This window comes from Anomaloglossus baeobatrachus, chromosome 3 (genome assembly GCF_048569485.1).
Source record: "Anomaloglossus baeobatrachus isolate aAnoBae1 chromosome 3, aAnoBae1.hap1, whole genome shotgun sequence".
NCBI classification, from domain to species: Eukaryota; Metazoa; Chordata; class Amphibia; order Anura; family Aromobatidae; genus Anomaloglossus; species Anomaloglossus baeobatrachus.
The window spans coordinates 573,676,369-573,699,178 of record NC_134355.1 but is presented as its reverse complement, the minus strand read 5'-3'; the positions used below and the strand labels follow the sequence as shown (position 1 = coordinate 573,699,178).

The 22,810-nt window shown below is 48.1% G+C and overlaps 1 protein-coding gene across 1 annotated transcript in view; it reads left to right on the top strand.

Moving 5' to 3' along the window:
* LOC142295586 (vesicle-associated membrane protein 1-like) overlaps positions 1 to 22,810 on the top strand; it is an 80,267-nt gene that overhangs the window by 54,401 nt on the left and 3,056 nt on the right. Inside the window, exon 3 of the mRNA XM_075338691.1 lies at positions 16,746 to 16,904. Coding sequence (XP_075194806.1) covers positions 16,746 to 16,904 — 159 coding nt within the window. The remainder of the gene's footprint in view (positions 1 to 16,745; positions 16,905 to 22,810) is intronic.

The window sequence follows — 22,810 nt, the reverse complement described above, 5'->3', positions numbered from 1 at the left end:
CTGCAGCGGCAACCCGGCGCGGCCTCAGCCGAGGCGTGGGGAATGGGCACAGGGGTCGTCTCCCGCTGGACCTCCTGCACGGAGCGGTCTGTCGGCACCGGTTCGGGGGAAGTCTCCACGGGTGCCTCCGGTATTTTTCTTCCGACGGCCTCGGACTTCGGCACCTTCCACGGGAGCGGCCCCGGGCGGTCACGGGCCTCGGCTGCAGGTCGGTCCGCCTGGGCAGATTGGCGGGGTACCACTACCGGTGGTGGTGGTAGCGGGCCTAGTGGCGGGGCAGCAGCAGCCAACACGGGTAGCGGGGGAGGTAGCAGGGCGAGCGGGTGTTGACCGGGCCCCTCGGCCGCGATGACCGACCCACTAGGGGTACAGGGGCGTGGGTCACTTACCCTCTCTTCCAAGACTCCCTCCACCTCGCGTCTCCGTATGGTCGCCACCACCTCCGCCATGTCGGCCTCCCACTCCTCTAAGAGGAGTTGCATCCTGATCTGCAGCCGCTGTTGGAGCTGGGCGGTCCGGACCTCCACCCACGCCGCGGTTCCAGGCGCGGGGGCTACGGTGCTGCGGGACGGCTGGTACATCGCTGCGGCGGCCTCTTCCAGGAACCACAAGATGGCCGCAGGGTCCTGGCGTCCCTGCTTTTATAACCGCGGACTACATGCGGCCAGACGCCATCCGTCCCCCTTAGTCTTTTTCTGGCTCCTCCTCCACAGGGTCGGGATTTTGGCTTTCGCGCCTCCACTGCTTGAGGAGACGCTCGAGCGGGGACTTTTCACGCCCAAAATGGCGGCTTCTCAAAATTTTCGGCCGGACACCTCCGGCGATCACAAGGCGCACCTCTACCAGACGGCAGAGCTGTAAGATCCTGTTCGTGACGCCAAGTTGTCGCGGGTGGGGAGGTGACGCTGCGCTTACCACGCTCGGGTCCGGCGCTGCTGCTGCTTCGCTTGCTGCTCGGTGGCTTGAGCGGTGGGCCGGATCCAGGGACTCGAGCGGCGCTCCTCGCCCGTGAGTGAAAAGGGGATAGTTTGGTTTGGGGGATGTTGTCCGTGACGCCACCCACGGTTGTGGTGAGGTTGTGACACCACTACTGCTCTGGATGGGCATCCCGGGAAGGGTGACAGGGGAGCAGCTTAGATGTTGTTTTTCCCCTCCGTGGGTAGGGGGGGTTGGTTGTCCCGGGGCCCGGTGTAGGGATGGCAGGTGGGTTACAGGACCTGGTGAGGTGCAGGGTCGCGGGGGCAGCGCGGTGCCGCATGGCACGGTGGTACTCACTCAGCCAATGATGAATGCAAAGTCTCTGGTAAAACAAACAGCTGGATGGATGGGTCCCACAGATGGCTGCGGTGGTTCTTCTCCCGGTAGGTTGGCGGTGACTGCCTTTCCCTGCACCTGTGTTATGTTCACTGTTCCAATGGCTTCCCACCAGTAACCCGCTCCCCAGCTTGGATGGATGCGGAGGGAGCCCCTTTTGCCCGCAGGCTCTGGCCCTGGGAACTGTAGCCTTGGCGGTGACTGTATTTCCCTTCACGATTTGAGCGGTTGCCTTCAATCGGGTCTTGACTGCTGGGAAACCCCGTTGGTTCCCTTCACTAACGGATTTGACCGGTTTTACGGCGACTCCAAGCCTGGTCGGGGTCCGTAGGCCCTGCCGAATGGTGCTGGCTTCTCTTCGCTCCCCGTTCCGGTACCAGCGGGCCACCGCCCGTCCCTGGTCCTTACGGTTCACGTCAATCAGCCCCTCCTGCAGACGGTCACCACCGTCTGCCAACCTTGCTGTATGTGCCCGGGCCACGCACCCGGGCACGGTCAGTCTCCTCTACTACCACTTCACTCCTCCACTCCTCAAACTCAACTCTACTACTCTCCTCCACTGCACCTCTCTCTCTGACTTCCTTTTCCCGCCTCCAGGACTGTGAACTCCTCGGTGGGCGGGGCCAACCACCTGGCCCACTCCCTGGTGTGGACATCAGCCCCTGGAGGGAGGCAACAAGGATTTGTGTTTGACCTAGATGTGCCTAGCCGGGGTGTGGGGTGTGTTGTTGTAGTACCTGTGACGTCCTGGCTTGTCCAGGGCGCCACACTCACACTTGCGTTGTTTTGCATCAGTCCCAATCCGTCGCCTTGAGGAAATACGATATCTTGCAAAATAGTTTGCAGGAATCAATTTTTTCCCCATAGGCTTCTATTAGCAACGGATTGTGACTGATGGTCTTGTGTTGCATCCGCAGCGTGACGGATCAGTCGTTTACTGACTGACCGTTAGGCAGCAGCAACGCTGAATGTAACGTTTTTTGTGTGTGGCGGATCGGTTTTTTACTGTGAGCATGCGCACAGTAAAAAACCATGGTGACTGTAAATTCGATTCCAGAGGCCGAAACGATCAGCTGATCGCTCAGCGGCCGGCTTTTGTGAGCAATCAGCTGTTCGCTCGTGGGCGGCTGTGAACAATCAGCTGATCGGCCGGCGGCCGCCTATTCTGAACGATCAGCTGATCGGCCGGCGGCTGCCTTTTCTGAATGATTAGCTGATCGTCCAGCGGCCGCCGGGTAAAACAGTAAAAAAACAAAACAAAAAACGGATTATTGTTTTGCAGCATCAGTCACATCAGTTGTGCCACTATCTGCAACGCGTCCGTTGCATCAGTCACACAACTGATTGTGACTGATGCAAAATAACGGAAGTGTGAACTTAGCCTTAGCTGAATGGGTACTCCTATTGTTATGCTATTAAAACTACATTTCCCAGCAGCACTTGCTTTTCCTCAGTGCCGCAGACCCCTCCCTATTATCCTTTGTGCTCCTGAGTTCTGATAAGCCTCTGAGTTATCTTTACGGCTAATCTTAGAGTAGAATTCACCTTATGGTTTTGTGCACTCTGTAAGGGGTGGACGGACCCCTTACAAAGAGGAGTAGTTTCCCCCCTGAAGATACCCCACGCTGGGGTAGATAAAGCTGTTAATGTTAATGATAAATTGTGTTTTTACTGTATTAGTGGGTTTCCCCCCCTAGTGGCCTGGTGGGACGGCTGTCCCCATAGATACAGTGTAGGAGAAAGGTGGAGCCGGCAGCTTAGGGGAGGGAGAGAGAGTGCTGTAGGGAGGAAAGTTTGAGTTTTAGTCAGTCGAGTCCGGGACGGGGGAGCAAGAGCAATGGGGGCAGAGTGTGGGAGCTATGGTGGCAGCTAGCAAAAGAAAGGAGAAAGAAAGTGTCCTAGTCGGTGAAGCAGAGTTGTGTGGGTCAAGTCTGTGGTAGCCGGAGTGTGAGCCCGGGTGAAGAAGACTAGAAGTAGCCGGGCAAGGTCCCCTGAGAGGAGAAGACAGGAGCAGTTTTCCCCGGCAGGAATTGTGATTGCTGGTTACAAGATTCGTGCATTGAGCCTGTTTTGAAGCTATGTGCAATAAAATGCCGTTTGGTTCAACTGATGCCCGTCTGCAGAATCTTCCTGCGTCTGTCAACGTGCTCTCTACATCCACACTCTGCCCCACGCAACATTCCCCTGTCCCAATAGTGACGGCGGGGCCGGGGGTTAGCCTGTCCAAAAAAGGGGCCACGACTACAACCCCCGAGGCACCCCCGGCATCCCGTTACATGTGGCGTAGTCGGCAGGATCCGGACTATCTGCGGGGGGGTCCCGATTCAAGAATGTGAAGATCAAGTGGTGCCTAAGGCGTTGGACCAGGCACAAGACGGTGCTAAGATGGCCGCCGTCTTCACGAACACAGTGAGTGTGCGGAAAATTGGCGCCAAAAGGTCCGGAGCGACCCGCAAAAGTAACGTGGGTCACTTCATGGGATGCCGTGACCGGTGAAACATCCACTGAAGTCCGGGCCACCTACAAGACGCAACTACAGCCAGGAAGCGAAACCCTGAGAGTACCCCTCCAGAGTCCGGAGGTGGTTACGCCAGTTAAGGTACGACCTCCAACCCCCATAGAAGTTCCGGCCCCGGGTGAGCAACATGTCCCGGAGCTTGAGGAAGATGAGTGGGGATTCTTCTGGGAGCTAGTAAAGCCGGCGCCCCTGACCCGACGACAGTCCCCGCCGCCTGAAACAGATCCGGTACAAGAAAGGTTACTGACCGAGACCGTGGCCTGTGAGATGATGGCCGGTCCCCTTAGCGAAGAGTTTGATCGGCAGTGTACCGTTGGCACCGTGGTCAAATTTAATCAGGCCGAGGGCTATGGGTTCATAGGGGACGAAGAGACCGGGGATCACTTCTTTTATAACCGGGTTAACCTGGACACTGAGGGCTTGCCCCAACGCCTTCATACCCTGTACCCGGGAGAGAAAGTGAAGTTCCGGAGGGAAGTGGGATGCCGGGGCCTGTTTTCCGTAGGAGTGACCCGGATGCCCACTGCGCAGGAGGCCGCGCAGTGGCAACAGGAGATTGAATGGGAGGAATGTCAGTACCGGAGACGTACACAGCAAAGACCGGTGCTGGCTGAAACTTGTCGGCCGAGAAACACATTGGCGGTGTCGCCAGAGGTAGCTACAGGACCGGTAGCCGAAATGGAAAAGGGGACACCGGCGGTGTTAGCGATCCACCAGAGCATGGTGACACACCCGGTGATCGTCGTTGGTAGTCCCCAGCCGTCGCGTTCAGCTACCCCGTCACCCCCGTCGGGGGTCGAGGAGTCAAAACCGGAGACGGAGGAGTTAGAGCCACCGGTCAACTATGAACCGTTCCAGAGGCTGCGCCGCCTGCCAGGCCAATCCCTCTCCGACTATGTGAGGGCCCAGCGAGCTGAATGGCAGCGTGCATACTACCCCGCGTGAATCATAGCGACCGGAGGTGGTGGACATAATTGTGCTAAGTACCGGTATTGTGGGAAGAACCGGTGAAGAGTTAGAGTTAGAGTTGTAACAGCGTTCAAGTTACCGAGCCCGGAAGGAGCCTGATGCCGAACTGTGCAAGGACTCCCTCTGTGATGTTGACGGAGACTTTAATGTTTGTGCTCCCTGCCTACAAAGACCGGGAGTGCTGTGAGAGCCTCCGGGCAGAAGATCAGCCAAGACCGGGAGTGCCTGTTAAAGGCCTCCGGGCAAATCTACTGCAAAGACCGGGAGCTCCCTTGGAGGGACTCCGGGCGCCGGACTTGTGCGCCCATTGAGTGTGTTTTTACATGAAAGTTTTAAGGTTTTTATAAAAATTGCCTTGCTGCTAAGATTGTGTTTTGCAGGTGCGGGCCTTGCCGGGAGGCTAAGGCAAAAAGAGGGGAGGAATTTAAGGGGTGGACGGACCCCTTACAAAGAGGAGTAGTTTCCCCCCTGAAGATACCCCACGCTGGGGTAGATAAAGCTGTTAATGTTAATGATAAATTGTGTTTTTACTGTATTAGTGGGTTTCCCCCCCTAGTGGCCTGGTGGGACGGCTGTCCCCATAGATACAGTGTAGGAGAAAGGTGGAGCCGGCAGCTTAGGGGAGGGAGAGAGAGTGCTGTAGGGAGGAAAGTTTGAGTTTTAGTCAGTCGAGTCCGGGACGGGGGAGCAAGAGCAACGGGAGCAGAGTGTGGGAGCTATGGTGGCAGCTAGCAAAAGAAAGGAGAAAGAAAGTGTCCTAGTCGGTGAAGCAGAGTTGTGTGGGTCAAGTCTGTGGTAGCCGGAGTGTGAGCCCGGGTGAAGAAGACTAGAAGTAGCCGGGCAAGGTCCCCTGAGAGGAGAAGACAGGAGCAGTTTTCCCCGGCAGGAATTGTGATTGCTGGTTACAAGATTCGTGCATTGAGCCTGTTTTGAAGCTATGTGCAATAAAATGCCGTTTGGTTCAACTGATGCCCGTCTGCAGAATCTTCCTGCGTCTGTCAACGTGCTCTCTACATCCACACTCTGCCCCACGCAACATTCCCTTGTCCCAATAGTGACGGCGGGGCCGGGGGTTAGCCTGTCCAGAAAAGGATCCACGACTACAACCCCCGAGGCACCCCCGGCACCCCGTTACACGCTCTGTAGAGTATTCTGCCTGACTAAGTATCTTCTGCCATATCCATCAACAGAGCAACATTTGTAGTTCCACATCACTGATCTGTGAGCAGCAGGCAACAAATAAACCCAGTTCTCCATTTCTTAGTTATTACAAGCCCTGTTGTGAATCAATGTAGGAGGAGAGTTGAGCCCTGCTAGAAACCAGCTAACAATTATGTAAAAACACAAAGGCAGCTATAATGATGAAGGTGGCAGAATATGAAATCAAGACAAAGATTAATGTGGAGGAGCGTGCAGCGCACAGAGGCATAGAGTGTGTTCTAAAAGTAGAATAGACTATGTCAGAGGTGGAGACACAGCACAGTTATGCTGGCAGGGCACTGATGATGTTTGACCAGAAACACTATAATATAGCAGGGTGTTTCCAATGGCTTTGGAAGTCAAAAAGAGCCTAGAAGAGCATGCTTTGGAGGTTATACAGATCGATTTAAAAGTGCATTATGTTGGCTCAAATAAATATGAGTATATTATTATAAAACCACAATGTGATTTTGGAAATAACCCTTTAATGGTAACAGTATTCACAAATAGCAGTACCCATTCAGAGCAGATTAATTGCAAATATTACTCAGGAATGGTTTGGGGACCATAATAATAATTTCAAGGTATTTATTCAGTCTCCAATGTATCAATCATTTTTTGGAATCTGGGGATCAGTGAGGCTTATTTTTTTGCTTCTTGAGCTGGCGTTTTTAATTATACCATTTCTGGGTAGATGCGATGTTTTGATCGCCTGTTATTGCATTTTATTGCAATGTTGCAGTGACCAAAAAACTGTAATTTTGGCGGTTTTGATTTTCTTTTCTCACTACACTGTGTACTGATCAGATTAATTTATTTTATATTTTGATTGATCAGGCATTTCTGAACCCAGTAATGCCAAATATGTGTTTTTTGTTGTTTTTTTTAATTGTTGGGTTTTTTTTTTAAATGGGGCTGATTTGAACTTTTGTGTTGTGTTTTTTTTGTTTTTTTTTTTACACTTTTTATTGTTTTTACTAGTCCCCTTAGGGGACCTGAAGCTGATACTCTCCCATCACTTCTGCTGTACAGAGCGATGCTTGAGCATCAGCATCAAATGCTGATCTCCTGTGAATGTTGATGCTCAGCCAACATTCACGAGAACTTTGTCAAGACAGCAACAGGAGTCATCAGCTGACCCCCAGTTGTTGTGACAACCCATTGGCCTCCTATGATCACGTCACTGGGACGCCGATGTGGGCAGGAAATGACGCTCTCTCTACCAGAGTGCATTAAATCCCTGTGTCCAAAATTGACAGCGGTATTTAACTAGTTAACATGTGTGGGTGAATCTCTGAGCCCAAATTAAAGGGACACATGAAGCACTGGTTGGGAGACCACCGCAGTATAAAGTAAAATTACAACACACAAGATGAGACTGCAAAAACAAGGGTATGCTTTATTTACAAGCAAGATATAAAACAGTTATGCAAGCGAGTAGGGGAATACTATGCAGAAACCGTGAAACTTTATAAGATTCAGAAACTAGCTGGGGCGTGCCAATAATGAATTGCCCCAGATATCCCAAACACTAGACTGTATGTCCGAAACAAGAAAGTAGATTAACAACGGTGGTGGCCGGATGCCACCAACCTAGGTGGCCGGATGCCGCGCTCTGGTTACTGAGGCCTATGCTATGCCCTACAAATTGCGCTCAATAATAGAGACTAAAGGCTTCTTTACACGCAGAAACATCGCTAGCGATGTTGGTGGTGAAAGCAACCGCCCCCGTCGGTTGTGCATCACGGGCAAATCACTGCCCATGGCGCACAACATCGTTAGGACTCGTCACATGGACTTACCTGCCTAGCGACGTCGCTGTGGCCGGCGAACCGCCTCCTTTCTAAGGGGGCGGTTCGTTCGGCGTCACAGCGGCGTCACTAAGCGGCCGCTCAATAGAAGTGGATGGGCGGAGATGAGTGGGCGGAATATCCCGCCCACCTCCTTCCTTCCTCATTGCCGGCGGCCGCAGGTAAGGTGTTGTTCCTCGTTCCTGCGGTGTCACACGTAGCGATGTGTGCTGCCGCAGGAACAACGAACAACCTGCATTCTCAACCACCAACGATTTTTGGAAAATGAACGACGTGTCAACGATGGGCGATTTGGTGAGTATTTTCCATCGTTAACGGCCGCTCACTGGTGTCACACGCAACGACGTCGCTAATGATGACGGATGTGCATCACGGAATCCGTGACACCGGCGATATATCATTAGATACGTTGTTGCGTGTAACGGAGCCTTAACAGTACCACTGAGGGAGGATCACTCTCGAGGGTTCAGTCCCGTAATGATCGTCGGTACGCACTTCTTCCAGCAGGGCAGGGGAGGAGCTTTTTTCTAACACTGTCATTGGGTCGGCAGTGGCGTGGGTTCATTACCGTTCTGTGTATCAAGAGTGGTGGCTGTAACCACTTCCCCACACTGACTGTGCCAGCTGTCAGTGTGGGGGGTGTGGTTACAGCCGCCACTCTTGATACACAGAACAGTGGCTGAACCCACACCACTGCCAACCCGAGGATTAAACTTCTTTTGCACTCGGTAGTGGAACTCTAAAGCGGGCTTTACACGCTGCGATCTCGCTAGTGAGATTGCAAGTGATCATAACCGCCCCCGTCGGTTGTGCGACACGGGAAAATCACTGCCCGTGGTGCACAACCTCGCTTAACCCCGTCACACGGACTTACCTGCCCTGTGACTTTCTAAGGGGGCAGTTCGTATGGCGTCACAGCGACGTCACATGGCAGGCGTCCAATAGAAGCAGAGGGGCGGAGATGAGCGGGACGTAACATCCCGCCCACCTCCTTCCTTCCGCATTGCCGGTGGAGGAAGGTATGGAGATGTTCGTCGCTCCTGCCGTGTCACACACAGCGATGTGTGGCGCCACAGGAACGAAGAACAACATCTGCAGGTTAATAGCATTTTTTCACAAGAGAAGTTCCCTTTAAATTGCTCTATTTAAAACCCCATATACTTCAGGGGTGGATGCAGCAATTACTATTGATAATTACACATACAGTGACAAGCAAAAGGGTTACAATGTTTTGAACTTTTGACTTTCAGGCTCGATATGTCACCATCCACTACAGCTTTGGACATGAGACTACCTTCATTTTAAAGACAATCATCTTGGTTATCTCATACATAAATTTCACTTCCGACTATTTAGCATATAATTAGTTATGCAAATCCTTGTTATGTCATAGCATTTTTACTGTTTTGCTCCTTAAAATCTAAATTTAAATTTGTATTATTTTGTTAGTATTTTATAAATCCACCTTTGACTTTCAACACTGCTTGAATCTTCCTGGGCATGCTCTTTATCAAATTCAAGCATGTGTCCATTGAAATCTGATCCCAGGTCTTTTCTACATGTTCCCAATGTTGGTGCATACTGGTCGACTCACTTGGGTAGGTATACAGATATTTCTTCAACTCTACCCAGAAGTGCTCGATTGGGTTGAGGTCTGGGGACTGTGGAAGCCAATCCAGCACCTCTACTTCATTGTCACTGAACCATTTTTTCGCCGATCTCGACATATGCTTTTGGTCATTGTTCTGATGGAACACTATATTGTCCTTTTCACACCCATATTACTCAAGTGTATGAAGTACCTCGTCTTGTATAATACTCACATATACCTCAGTATTCAGACCACCATTGATCCTGGTCAAGTACCCAATACTTTGGCTGTGAAACAACCCCATATCATCAGGTTTCCTGCACTGATCATGACAGTCCCTTCAATTTCTTGATCAATTATCCTTTTTCCCTTGTTACTTCCAGACCCACCAGAGCTTAGTCTATTGATTTTCATCTCATGGTTCCAAATAACCCATTTCCAATCTTCTACTGTCCAATTTTTGTACATTTTTTGCAAACTTGAGCCAATGATTCTTTTGATGACACTGAGGTTAAGGATTCTTCTGCTTTTTTTGCAAGGAAAAAGATGTCGGTCTAATGAAGCGCTATATCTGATTAAAGGAAACCAAGGGATTTTTTTTTTAGAAATATTTTAAAAAACAATCCTTTTATTAATAGTCCCTTATAATCACAATGCGTTTCAACAACAATGTTGTCTTCCTCAGGTGAATAAGGAGTCCTTATTCACCTGATGAAGACAACATTGTTGAAACGCGTTGTGATTATAAGGGACTATTAATAAAAGGATTGTTTTTTAAAATATTTCTAAAAAAACATCCCTTGGTTTCCTTTAATCAGATATAGCGCTCCATTAAAAAATAAGGAATAACATTTGGAACACCATTCTAAGTCTGAACTGGGTGCAAGAACCTAAAAAAAAATCACTATATGGAGAGAAGGTATGCACACCAGTGACTATGTAAGGGGAATACATGTAATAGCAGAAACGGCTGTGTGAATACGGACATGAAAAATCCAATAGCTATATGTAAGAATGAAAATGTGAAAAATGGAACCTGCATTACTGCCATGAACATATGAATAAAGAGAAATTTAGCTATTGACTTGATCAATGCAATAGAGCCCCAACACTACGCCAAAGTATTTCTCTACCTTGGGGTCCCTAGCTAGTGTGTGTCCTCTCATGCAGTTAAAAAACCTTTTAACTTTTTAGTCCTATCACCCTCGTTGCACTAGTACCCCGATTTTGGAGCAGATGGAGAGCGGATCTTGAAGGCTCCGTTCTCGTCGGGTGAATTGTCAGGTTGCCTGAAGCTACTCCCTGACCTAGGGTCCATGTACCCCGTCGTGCCCTGGTCCCAGCCCGGTGATGGTGCAAGGCCGCCGGCTGTCCTCCTTGACAGTTCCGTGCCCCTTGCCACGATCCCCTGCTCCTCTAGGCCCAGACCACCGTCTGCTACATAGATGGCTTCCTAGGAGCCCTGCTCCTGACCTCCTCTCTCCTTCACTTCCAACACACTTCTCTCTACTACTACTACTGACACTCCTGACCTCCCCTAACCAACCCCCCAAGTGGGCGACCCTATTCCACTCAGGCCGTCCACTGGTGGGTGTGGTGCAGAGTGTATCTAGGACTTTAATTAGCTGATGTAGGCAACACCATGTAGTTGGGGACCCATAACCAGGAAGGAGGTGGATACTGCACGGGAGGGCAGATTGTACAATACCCTGTGATGACCTGATAGTCCAGGGTAGTCACATATGGGCCCCTGTAGTGTTCTAAATCCTATAAACACGAGTTGTCCCCTGCCCCTTCATTATGTATTAATTATGTCCCCCATCCTGTACGAATGTCCTCATCCTGAGCCCCATCCTTGTAAATATGTCCCCCATCTCGGTAAATGTATCCCCAGTCTGGTATATACAGTATGTCTTCCATCCTGGGTTCCTTACTGATAAACATTTTCCCATCCTCATATATATGTTTCCCATTCTGGTTAATATTTCTCCTCTAACGCTCGCTTCTGATGATGATGAGGTGACGAGTGGGAGTGGATTCACTGGACCACAGGGGGAACCCAGGCTTACCCTTTAATGTGAGGGGCTTGACTAAGCGCCTACCAAAGCAGACACCACTTGCCACTCCCAGGAAAGTGACCAGAACTGTGGCAGCTGACCCCTAGGACAATGATGGACACAGGTGCAGATATGCAGAGTCTCTAGGGCCAATAGGTGCAAACAGGATGACTGGGGTAGACAGTTCAGCGAGAACGGGCTGGCAGAGCCTCTGATGCTGACAGTTGCAGCCATGATGGCTGAAGCAGACAGTACAGCCAAGATGGACAGGCAGAATCTCTGAGGCCGACCATGGTAGCCAGGACGACTGAGGCAGATAGCTCGGCAGTAGCTTGTGGGCAAGGAGGGCACGGCAGGTACAGGGTAACTGGTATAGGTAGGTGGACACGGATAACAGACACGGAACAAAGGGACCTGACAAGTATCTAGCTAGACGGACAGCACTAAGGGGTACTTTGCACGTTGCGACATCGCTACTGCGATCTCGTCGGGGTCAAATCGAAAGTGACGCACATCCGGCGCCGATAACGACGTCACAACGTGTAAAGCCTAGAAGCACCGATAAACGATCGCAAAAGCGTCGAAAATCGGTGATCTGTGTAGTGTCGGTCATTTCCATAATTTCGCAGCAGCGACAGGTACGATGTTGTTCCTCGTTCCTGCGGCAGCAAACATCGCTGTGTATGAAGCCGCAGGAGCGAGGAACATCTCCTTACCTGCGTCCCGCCTGCAATAAGGAAGGAAGGAGGTGGGCGGGATGTTTACGTCCCGCTCATCTCCGCCCCTCCGCTTCTATTGGCCGCATGCCGTGACGCCGCACGACCCGCCCCCTTAGGAAGGAGGCGGGTCGCCGGCCAGAGCGACGTCGCAGGGCAGGTAAGTGCGTGTGAAGCTGCCGTAGCGATAATGTTCGCTACGGCAGCTATCACAAGATATCGCATCTGCGACAGGGGCGGGGACTATCGCGCTCGGCATCGCAACAATCGGCTAGCGATGTTGCAGCGTGCAAAGTACCCCTAACTAACTGACCATGTTAGTCATGCCCCTCCCTTAGTGGGAGGGTGCACTTAAATGGCTAAGAGCACACGCACACCCTAAGTGCATTCCCAGAGAACTTGTATGGCATGCACAGACCCTGGAAGGAGAAGGCAGGAGAAGAACACGTGGAAGAGTAGTGCAGGCCGGCCGTGGTGGTGAATAAGTCACTACAAAAGCTCCCCTAGGCCAGAATGAGTTTTCTTCAGAATGACATCCTTGGAGATGATGGTGAAGAAATGTCCGGTGGCAGAGATGGATCAGATGGTCGTTGCCTGGAAAGCTTCTTCAGGACATATAATGTCAAACGCAACTGGAGACTGGGGTAGACTTCTCAGATGATTCAGCAACACATAGGAATTCCTCTCTCTCCTCGTCAAAGTCAGTGGTAGCCAGCTGACAGGTAGGAAACAGGACTGAATGGCAGCATAGTTCCTCAGAAGACCTGGGTGGATGAGCACCAATCAGACACTTTTTGTGGTATTTCTGCCTCCAATGGAGAATCTCGCTGGATTTTTAATTCAGAACAGGCCCATGGGTATGAAGCCAAGGCAGACCTAGGAGAAGCGGACAAGACATGTTTGGAAGCACCAGAAATTAGATCTTCTCCCAATGCGTATCTCCCATGTGCAGTTCAACAGGCTCATAAATGAAGCCTATTGATTTTGACAGGAGCACTCTACCTTCAGATGACATCGACAAGGGATTCTGAAGGCACCGGATGGGAACGTAGTGACAATCCACCACAGCTTGCTGAATGAAATTCCCAGCAGATCCGCAATGTAGGTGAGCTGCCTCAGAGATCTGAACTTCTCCATACAATAGGGATACGGACAGGGTAAATGAAGAAAATAAACTGCTTTCGCCGAGGGTGACCCCTCCTACTGAGCCAAGGTAGGAGGGTTCACGTCTCATAGGACAGGCATGAATGAAGTGTTCTGCTCCTCCACAGTAGAAAACACAGACCCATAGCGCGGCGATGTTCCCGTCAATGATTGGACATCTTGATACTATCCACTTGCATAAGTTCAGGAACCAGAGCAGAAAATGAAAACTGGAAGCTGACCACCTCTATATGTCCCCTTGCTGAGCCCCTTCATGGTAAATATATCCCCCATTCTTGGTAAATATGTCCGTCCTCCTTGTATATATATCTCACATCCTGGTATATATATCCCCATCCTGAGCCCCTTCAAGGTAAATATATCTCTTATCCTGGTATATATATCCCCATCCTGGTAAGTCCCCCATCCTGACATATACAGTATGTCTTTATCCTAGGCCCCTTCCTAGTATATATGGCCTTATCCTGGGCCATTTCCTGGTATATATCATCCCCGTTCTGCACGTAACACACACACAAAAAATTATACTCCTCTTCTACATCGCACAGGGTCCTCTGTAGGCGGCAGCTGACATCGACATTGTCACGAGTGTGTCACGGCCTGATGTGATCTCAGGGCGACCTGGGATCAGAAGGTTACAGCGCATTGTCGATCGCAGATCCGCTTTAGTGCCTTTTACCATGAGTTGGAGCATATTTAATGGATCACTTTTAATCATAATGATTTATAATGGTTTTCCAATGTGTCTGTAAAAAATATCATCTGTGATTTTTTGATAAGCTGTCCAGAAAAAATAAAAAGTCAAGTTGACAAACCTGTGACCGGCTATTAACCCCTTCACGACCATGGACAGATCTATCCGTCATGGAGCGTGTCACGTTAAGCCCCGCCCCCTGCCACGGGCAGGGTGCGGCGATCCGCGCACATATCAGCTGTTTTCAACAGCTGACATGTGTGCCTGCATGTTACGAGTGGAATAACATTCCACCCGTAACATTAACCCCTTACATCTCGCTGCCAAAGTCTGGCAGCGAGATGTATATACGCGCGGTGAAGATTTTCACTTACCACCGCCCCCACCGGAAGTCACGTGAGTGATCACGTGACTTTCGGTGGTTACCATGGTAGCACAGGGTCATGTGATGACACCTACAGCTATGACGAGTCACTTTCATTTTCACCCGGCCCGGAGGCCAGTGAAGCAGGAAGTGACCGTATCTGCTGTTTACAGCTGTATAGATAGCTACAGATAGATCAGAGCGATCATATTGCTGATCACTATAGCCCCCTAGGGGGACTAGTAAAATTAAAACAAAAATATTTTTTTTTTTTTAAAAATTAAAAAAAAACAAAAAAACCCTAAAAGTTCAAATCACCCCCCTTTCACCCCATTGAAAATTAAAGAGTTAAAAAAATAAATATACACATATTTGGTATTGCCGCATTCAGAAATGCCTGATCTATCAAAATATAAAATCAATTATTCTGATTGGTAAACGGCGTAGTGGCAAAAAAATTCCAAACGACAAAATTACGTTTTTTGGTCTCCGCAAGTTTTACGCAAAATGCAATAACAGGTGATCAAAATGTAGCATCTGCGCAAAAATGGTACCATTAGAAATGTCAGCTCGAGACGCAAAAAATAAGCCATCACTGAGCCATTGATCCCAAAAAATGAGAATGCTACGGGTTTCGGAAAATGGCGCAAAACGTACGCCACTTTTATTGGACAAGCTTGTGAATTTTTTTTAACTCCTTAGATACAAGTTAACCTATACATGTTTGGTGTCTACAAACTCGCAACGACCTCAGGCATCATACCCATACATCAGTTTTACCATATAGTGAACACCGTGAGTAAAACATCCCAAAAACTATTGTGCCATCACACTTTTTTTGCAGTTTTTCCACACTTGGAATTTTTTTGCTGTTTTCCAGTACACCATATGGTAAAACTTATGGTTTCATTTAAAAGTACAACTCGTCCCATAAAAAACAAGCCCTCATATAGCAAGATTGATGGAAAAATAAAAAGTTACGGCTCTCGGAAGAAGGGGAGCAAAAAACAAAAACGCAAAAACGGAAAGTGCTCTGGGGCTGAAGGGGTTAAAGGGAACCAAACATCAGGATTTTCATGTAGAAGGTGCAGTAAGTGCAGTACTGGCACTATGAGGCACAGTGTGTACATACCATCAGGGGGCAGCTCGGGTGTTTAGGCAGTGAAATCCAACTTTATAAAGTTTGAAAAATCAAGCACTTTTTGATTGACGTGTGCACCACACTCCTAATGTCCGGGCGGGTTATGCACTTGTATCCCCGCCCCCCGCCGCCGCCTATTCCTCCCTCCCTCTGGTTGTATTCAAATTTCTCTCTTCAGAAACATGGCGCCGGAGTTGGCACCTGTTCATAGCACTTATCTCCGGCGCCATGTTTCTGAAACCCGCAGTAGCTAGTATTGCCTGCAGCTACGATATCGTGCCGCCCCAGGACACCATGACTGGGTCTCGCAGCACTGCCGTCATGGGGTCATGTGAGTCTATTGTGAACTTATCTCACCTGACCCCCGATGTCACTGGCAGGCTGCTGTCGGCTTTTTCCTGTGGCGTCCCGGTGTCCCAGGCGGCTGCTGTGCAGGCACGGTGTCCTGGGGCGGCACGATATCGTAGCTGCAGGCAATACTAGCTACTACGGGCTTCAGAAACATGGCGCCAGTGATAAGCGCTTTGCGCAGGTGCCAACTCTGGTGCCATGTTTCTGAAGAGAGAAATTTGAATACAACTAGAGGGAGGGAGGAACAGGCGGCGGGGGAGCGGGGATACACGTGCATAACCCGCCAGGACATTAGGAGAGTGGTGCACACGTCAATCAAAAAGTGCTTGATTTTTCAAATTTTGTAAAGTTGGATTTCACTGCCTAAACACCTGAGCTGCCCACTAATGGTATGTACACAATGTGCCTGATAGTGCCAGTACTGCACTGGCTGCACCTTATACATGAAAATCCTGATGTTTGGTTCCCTTTAAGCCAATGGCAGTCCATGGCTTAAGGTTTATGTCTGAATGACCCCACAGAGCGACCCTAACAGGCTGAAGAAAACACATTGCTTAAAACTGTAGGACTCACCTCAAGGACCAGTAGGTTATGGGGGTTGTTCTTTATAATAAATTGTCAATGTATTCAGTGAAGCTCTCGTAGTATAGTTTCTGCTGTAGTGTCCACAAAGTGAAGTTGTTGTCATATGTTATGGTGACCGCTGACATATGGCATACACAACAAACATGAACTTTGGGAGTCACACTATTCTTGTTATGCTGATTTATCTCTTGCGCCACATTAACTTCCTTTGTATACTGATAATTCTTGCCATGTCTGTGTTTTTGTGCATGGTGTTGATGTTGGTGGCAGGTGGTGGACATCATGCGTGTTAATGTAGACAAGGTCCTGGACAGAGATCAGAAGCTCTCAGAGCTGGACGACCGGGCCGATGCTTTGCAGGCTGGAGCGTCACAGTTTGAGACCAGTGCAGCAAAACTGAAGAGGAAATACTGGTGGAAGAACTGTAAGGTGAGCGCCTCAGGTACCACTTGTACGGGTGCCTGTAATAAAGATTTTATATTCAATATTTTTTTAAATGGTTACTACACAAATGAGTAACCACCTATAACACTGAGGAACAAGAAAATTGGTGCCGGAGATATATTGTAGAATGGCAGCTGTGGGCGAGGGATTGACTCCGGATGCCCCTGCATACTACATGAAATACGTTGTCCTGACAGGGTGTGTGGACTTTTGCCGTGCAGGCTGGGAACCCATGTAGGTTGCATACTGTCGCTGGTGTCAGCTGGTCAGGCCTATATGACTACTTACACTCACAGGGAGACTAACTGTTCACTTTAAACTACAACTCTTTACTGCAAAGGTTCAGGAACAGGAAAGGAACCTGGGAGCTGACGACCTCTTCATTCTCTTTTTCAAGTTACGTTCTATATAGTGGGCACATATCTTCCAGCATGTTACAGTTTTGCACAACATTATTACACACCGTTCAACTTCCCTCTGCATTGCATCCAATGTAACAGGTCAGTAATCAACCCAGTCCAGCGATATAGCACACATCGTGACAGTCACCCTCTTCTGCAGTACCACTGCCAGTCTTTTTAGGAGTCAAATAATGACCAGAGTAAAGCTTTGCACTCCCAGACGTCTAGCGGGATACCGCTAGGTTGGTAGACTACGTTCACACGCCAGTTAAGAGTAACTCAGTACCTTTACGACTAAGGGGCCTGGCCACTAGAGACCTGCACCAGTAAAAGTCACCCAGTATCTTGATAGTTTAAGGAGCCTGGTTGATAGCATTCTGTCCTCTGGCTCCTATCATCTAGCGCCACACTGTTTGAAGATCGGTGTCTAGTTACAACGCTGTTCACGCTCTGTGTCGCCAGCCGCACGTGAGGTTCTTTGTTTCCTTCTGTCTCCTTTGCTTTGTTGCCACAAACCACCCACTGTATGTGATCTTCATGACCAATAGACTCTACATCTGTCACGTTCCATCACTAGGCCTTCACTGACTTCTCCTAGAATAAACCGTCACTTTCCCTCTCAGTTGACCCCTACTATGGTCTCCTGGATAATGATTCCATCACTTGTTCATTGCTAAGTTAATCCTGAAAACCTCACATGTGGGGGGCCGTGAAGACTGGAGTTTGGGAAATTCTGCTCTACACTGTATTGTAAGTCCGTTCTCTATTGTTAGTATTAGTTCATTCCTACAATCCTTCATGTTGTGGTGATAAAGATAATGATTGCTATATATCAAGTAAAGCAATACATTCTGCTGAAATTTGCAACAAGACTAAAGTGGGCTTTACACGCAACGACATCGCTAACGAGATGTCGTTGGGGTCACGGAATTCGTGACGCACATCCGGCCTCGTTAGCGACGTTGTTGCATGTGAAACGCAAGAGCGACCGTTAACGATCAAAATTACTTACCTGATTGTTGACCAGTCGTTCCTATCCCGATTATCGTTGCTGTTGCAGGACGCAGGTTGTTCGTCGTTCCTGCGGCAGCACACATCACTATGTGGGACATGGCAGGAACGAGGAACATCACCGTACCTGCAGCCGCCCGCAATGAGGAAGGAAGGACGTGGGCGGGTTGTTCGGCCCGCTCATCTCCGCCCCTCCACTTCTATTGGGCAGCCGCTTAGTGACGCTGCTGTGACGCCGAACGAACTGTCCCCTTAGAAAGGAGGCGGATCGCCGGCCACTGCAACGTCGCTAGGCAGGTAAGTATGTATGACGGGTGTAAGCTATGTTGTGCGCCACGGGCAGCGATTTGCCTGTGACGCACAACCAACGGGGGCGGGTGCTTTCACCAGCGACATCGCTAGCGATGTCGCTGTGTGTAAAGACTAGATGTGAGAAGGGCACCACCCTTCGGGATCTCCTGGCATACAGCAACGTCATAGAAAAACAAAGAGAAAGAGTATGGCACAATAGGGATCACCAGAAGAAATGTTTTTTTTAGAAAATTGAAAAAACTTTATTATCATATCATAATTGTACAAAATAATGGTTCAAGGGACAATCAAACAGAGCACAAGGATAAATGTACAAAGGGAAACACACATTGAAACATTAAAAACATTTAAAACAAATGCCCAAATAGGGTATGGTTACTGGACACGCTAACCCCACCATGAATGTCAACACTGTTATGTGTCAAATAACAATTTTCTCATATATGAAATAAGGCCCCACTGAGGATTTTTCAATCAATATCCTCTTTTAACATGCATTATCCTGTATTGGTCACTGCAAAGCCTGTATCCAGTCTGAAACTTCATCAAAAGGTTGGTACAACTGAAGTCCACTGTTTTGTAGCATGGAATTCAATACATATATTTAAATCAGTGGTGAATTAGTATCAAACATACCACATGTGGAAAAGACTATTTCATTATTGGTATTGAACCTTATCTTTCATTGGCCGGCCAGACACTCAGCAGTACAGAACAGGTACATATAAGTCAGCATACTGTAGGTTTAGTGAGGCGCCAATGTATGTAAAGCGCCATGTAAAGCCCGCTTTACACTTACTTTTTGTAGACGATACTTTTCATTAGTAATATTATTATCAAAACAGGCAAGCTTACAATGAAAGGTTTCATCTACATAAAGATATGATAGGTGTGGAGACACGGGGGTCAGTGGGTGCTCTCGTCCGCTGGCCCGGCCGCCTTTAGAAAGACAGCGTGGCCCAGGGCTCATCCCAACTGAATGCCCGACCTCCTTAACCGTGGGCGGAACACTACTCAGACAACACAGAGTGAGGGAATCATAATATTAAGACTTTTTTGGATCCCCAAAGAATTAACGGCACATAACACATAACCAGCAAAACACACAAATGTAACAGGCAACAGAGTCTCACCCTTCCGCTGGCTCACCAGGGATTAGATTGTTCGTGCATCGGGGTTTCCAGGGCCAGCTACTCTGAGAAAAGAATAGTGGTAAGCGTAGGAAGCTTACCGAGCACAGCAAAGTCTGTAGCCAGGTGACCAAATTGTCCCAACCTGGGTTTCTTCCTTAAGTAGTCTCTGGTATGATGATATCATATAATCCTGGCAGCCGAAAGAGTCGAAATCCCTATGCTGAGGTTATGGTCTCCAATCGGAATCGAAGTCCCTAGATTGAAGCCATGTAGCCAAGTGATCCTCTAGTCGGAGCCAAAGTCCCTAGACCGAGTCCACAAGGTATCCTGGTTCTGATCCCCTAGCCAGCTAAGTAATAGACTAGAAATACAGTCATATGAAAATGTTTGGGCACCCCTATTAATGTTAACCTTTTTTCTTTATAACAATTTGGGTTTTTGCAACAGCTATTTCAGTTTCATATATCTAATAACTGATGGACTCAGTAATATTTCTGGATTGAAATGAGGTTTATTGTACTAACAGAAAATGTGCAATCTGCATTTAAACAAAATTTGACCAGTGCAAAAGTATGGGCACCCTAATCAATTTCTTGATTTGAACACTCCTAACTACTTTTTACTGACTTACTAAAGCACTAAATTGGTTTTGTAACCTCATTGAGCTTTGAACTTCATAGGCAGGTGTATCCAATCATGAGAAAAGGTATTTAAGGTGGCCACTTGCAAGTTGTTCTCCTATTTGAATCTCCTATGAAGAGTGGCATCATGGGCTCCTCAAAACAACTCTCAAATGATCTGAAAACAAAGATTATTCAACATAGTTGTTCAGGGGAAGGATACAAAAAGTCTTAGAGATTTAAACTGTCAGTTTCCACTGTGATGAACATAGTAAGGAAATGGAAGAACACAGGTACAGTTCTTGTTAATCCCAGAAGTGGCAGGCTAAGAAAAATATCAGAAAGGCAAAGAAGAAGAATGGTGAGAACAGTCAAGGACAATCCACAGACCACCTCCAAAGACCTGCAGCATCATCTTGCTGCAGATGGTGTTAATGTGCATTGGTCAACAATACAGCGCACTTTGCACAAGGAGAAGCTGTATGGGAGAGTGATGCGAAAGAAGCAGTTTCTGTAAGCACGCCACAAACAGAGTCGCCTGAGGTATGCAAAAGCACATTTGGACAAGCCAGTTACATTTTGGAAGAAGGTCCTGTGGACTGATGAAACAAAGATTGAGTTGTTTGGTCATACAAAAAGGCATTATGCATGGAGGCAAAGAAACACGGCATTCCAAGAAAAGCACTTGCTACCCACAGTAAAATTTGGTGGAGGTTCCATCATGCTTTGGGGCTGTGTGGCCAATGTCAGCACCGGGAATCTTGTTAAAGTTGAGGGTCGCATGGATTCAACTCAGTATCAGCAGATTCTTGACAATAATGTGCAAGAATCAGTGACAAAATTGAAGTTACGCAGGGGATGGATATTTCAGCAAGACAATGATCCAAAACACCGCTCCAAATCTACTCAGGCATTCATGCAGAGGAACAATTGCAATGTTCTGGAATGGCCATCCCAGTCACAAGACCTGAATATCATTGAAAATCTGTGGGATGATTTGAAGCGTGCTGTCCATGCTCGGCGACCATCAAACTTAACTGAACTGGAATTGTTTGTAAACAGGAATGGTCAAATATACCTTCATCCAGGATCCACAAACTCATTAAAAGCTACAGGTAGCGACTAGAGGCTGTTATTTTTGCAAAAGGAGGATCTACAAAATATTAATGTCACTTTTATGTTGAGGTGCCCATACTTTTGCACCGGTCAAATTTTGTTTAAATGCGGATTGCACATTTTCTGTTAGTACAATAAACCTCATTTCAATCCAGAAATATTACTCAGTCCATCAGTTATTAGATATATGAAACTGAAATAGCTGTTGCAAAAACCCAAATTGTTATAAAGATAAAAGGTTAACATTAATAGGGGTGCCCAAACTTTTTCATATGACTGTAAGAATTAGTAATGCAAAATATAGGTGATATATTTTTCTGATCTTTGAGCTAATTGGCAATATAAAAAGAAGCAGGAGAATGTAGAGGACAAATGACGCTTCATGCCCAACGATGAAGGGTTAATGCAATCAATCTGCAAAGATATTGGTAACCCCCCAACTACTAGTAATATTAGTCATTTAAGAGGTTGTGACTAGTGATGAGACAGCACTACCAGGCCCGGGTGCTTGGTACTCGTAACCAGCAGTCATAAGCTAGGATGGGCGTGACTTGTGCACCGAGTATAACAAAAATCAATGGGTAACTCCAGCATTTTTCCAGAATATCTTCCAGAAAAATGCTCAAGTTCCCCATTGACTTTCATTACTCCCGGTACTCAAGTTGCGCTGTCTGAGTGTCCAACTGCTGAGCACCCGAGCATGGTAGTACTCACTCATCACTAGTTGTCACTTTTCAGAAAACTTCCCTGATATGTACAGATGGTCCTAAAAATACAAGCTGATCTTTATTTACTCTCCTCTGTTCCAGTGCTGAGTCCCTGGACCCGTTCCTTGGTCTCCGATATTTCACCGCAGCAGTGGAGACTCATCACTGGACTTGGGGAGGGTACTTAAAGCTTTTTTTTTTTTTTAAACCAAGACCTCATTCACATACCCATATTTTGCGTACCAGTGCTATCTGTTTTTCACAGATAGCACTCGTATCTATAACAGTGAATGGGACTGTTCACATGTCTGTGATTTTTCGTGGACTAAAAGGTCCGTGCAGAATCACGAAGACGTCCAATTTTGAGCAGAGTGTCGGATCAAATACAACAATGGATGTTTATAGTTCTGTGACAAAAATCGGATAACACTTAGATACCATCTGAGCGCTGTCCGTTTTTCATGGACTGCCAGATAGGAAAAGATAAGAAACAACATTAACCCCTTCACGACCATGGACGGATCTTTCCGTCATGGATCGTGTCCCGGTAAGCCCCGCCCCCTGCCGCGGGCAGGCGGCGTGGATCGGCAC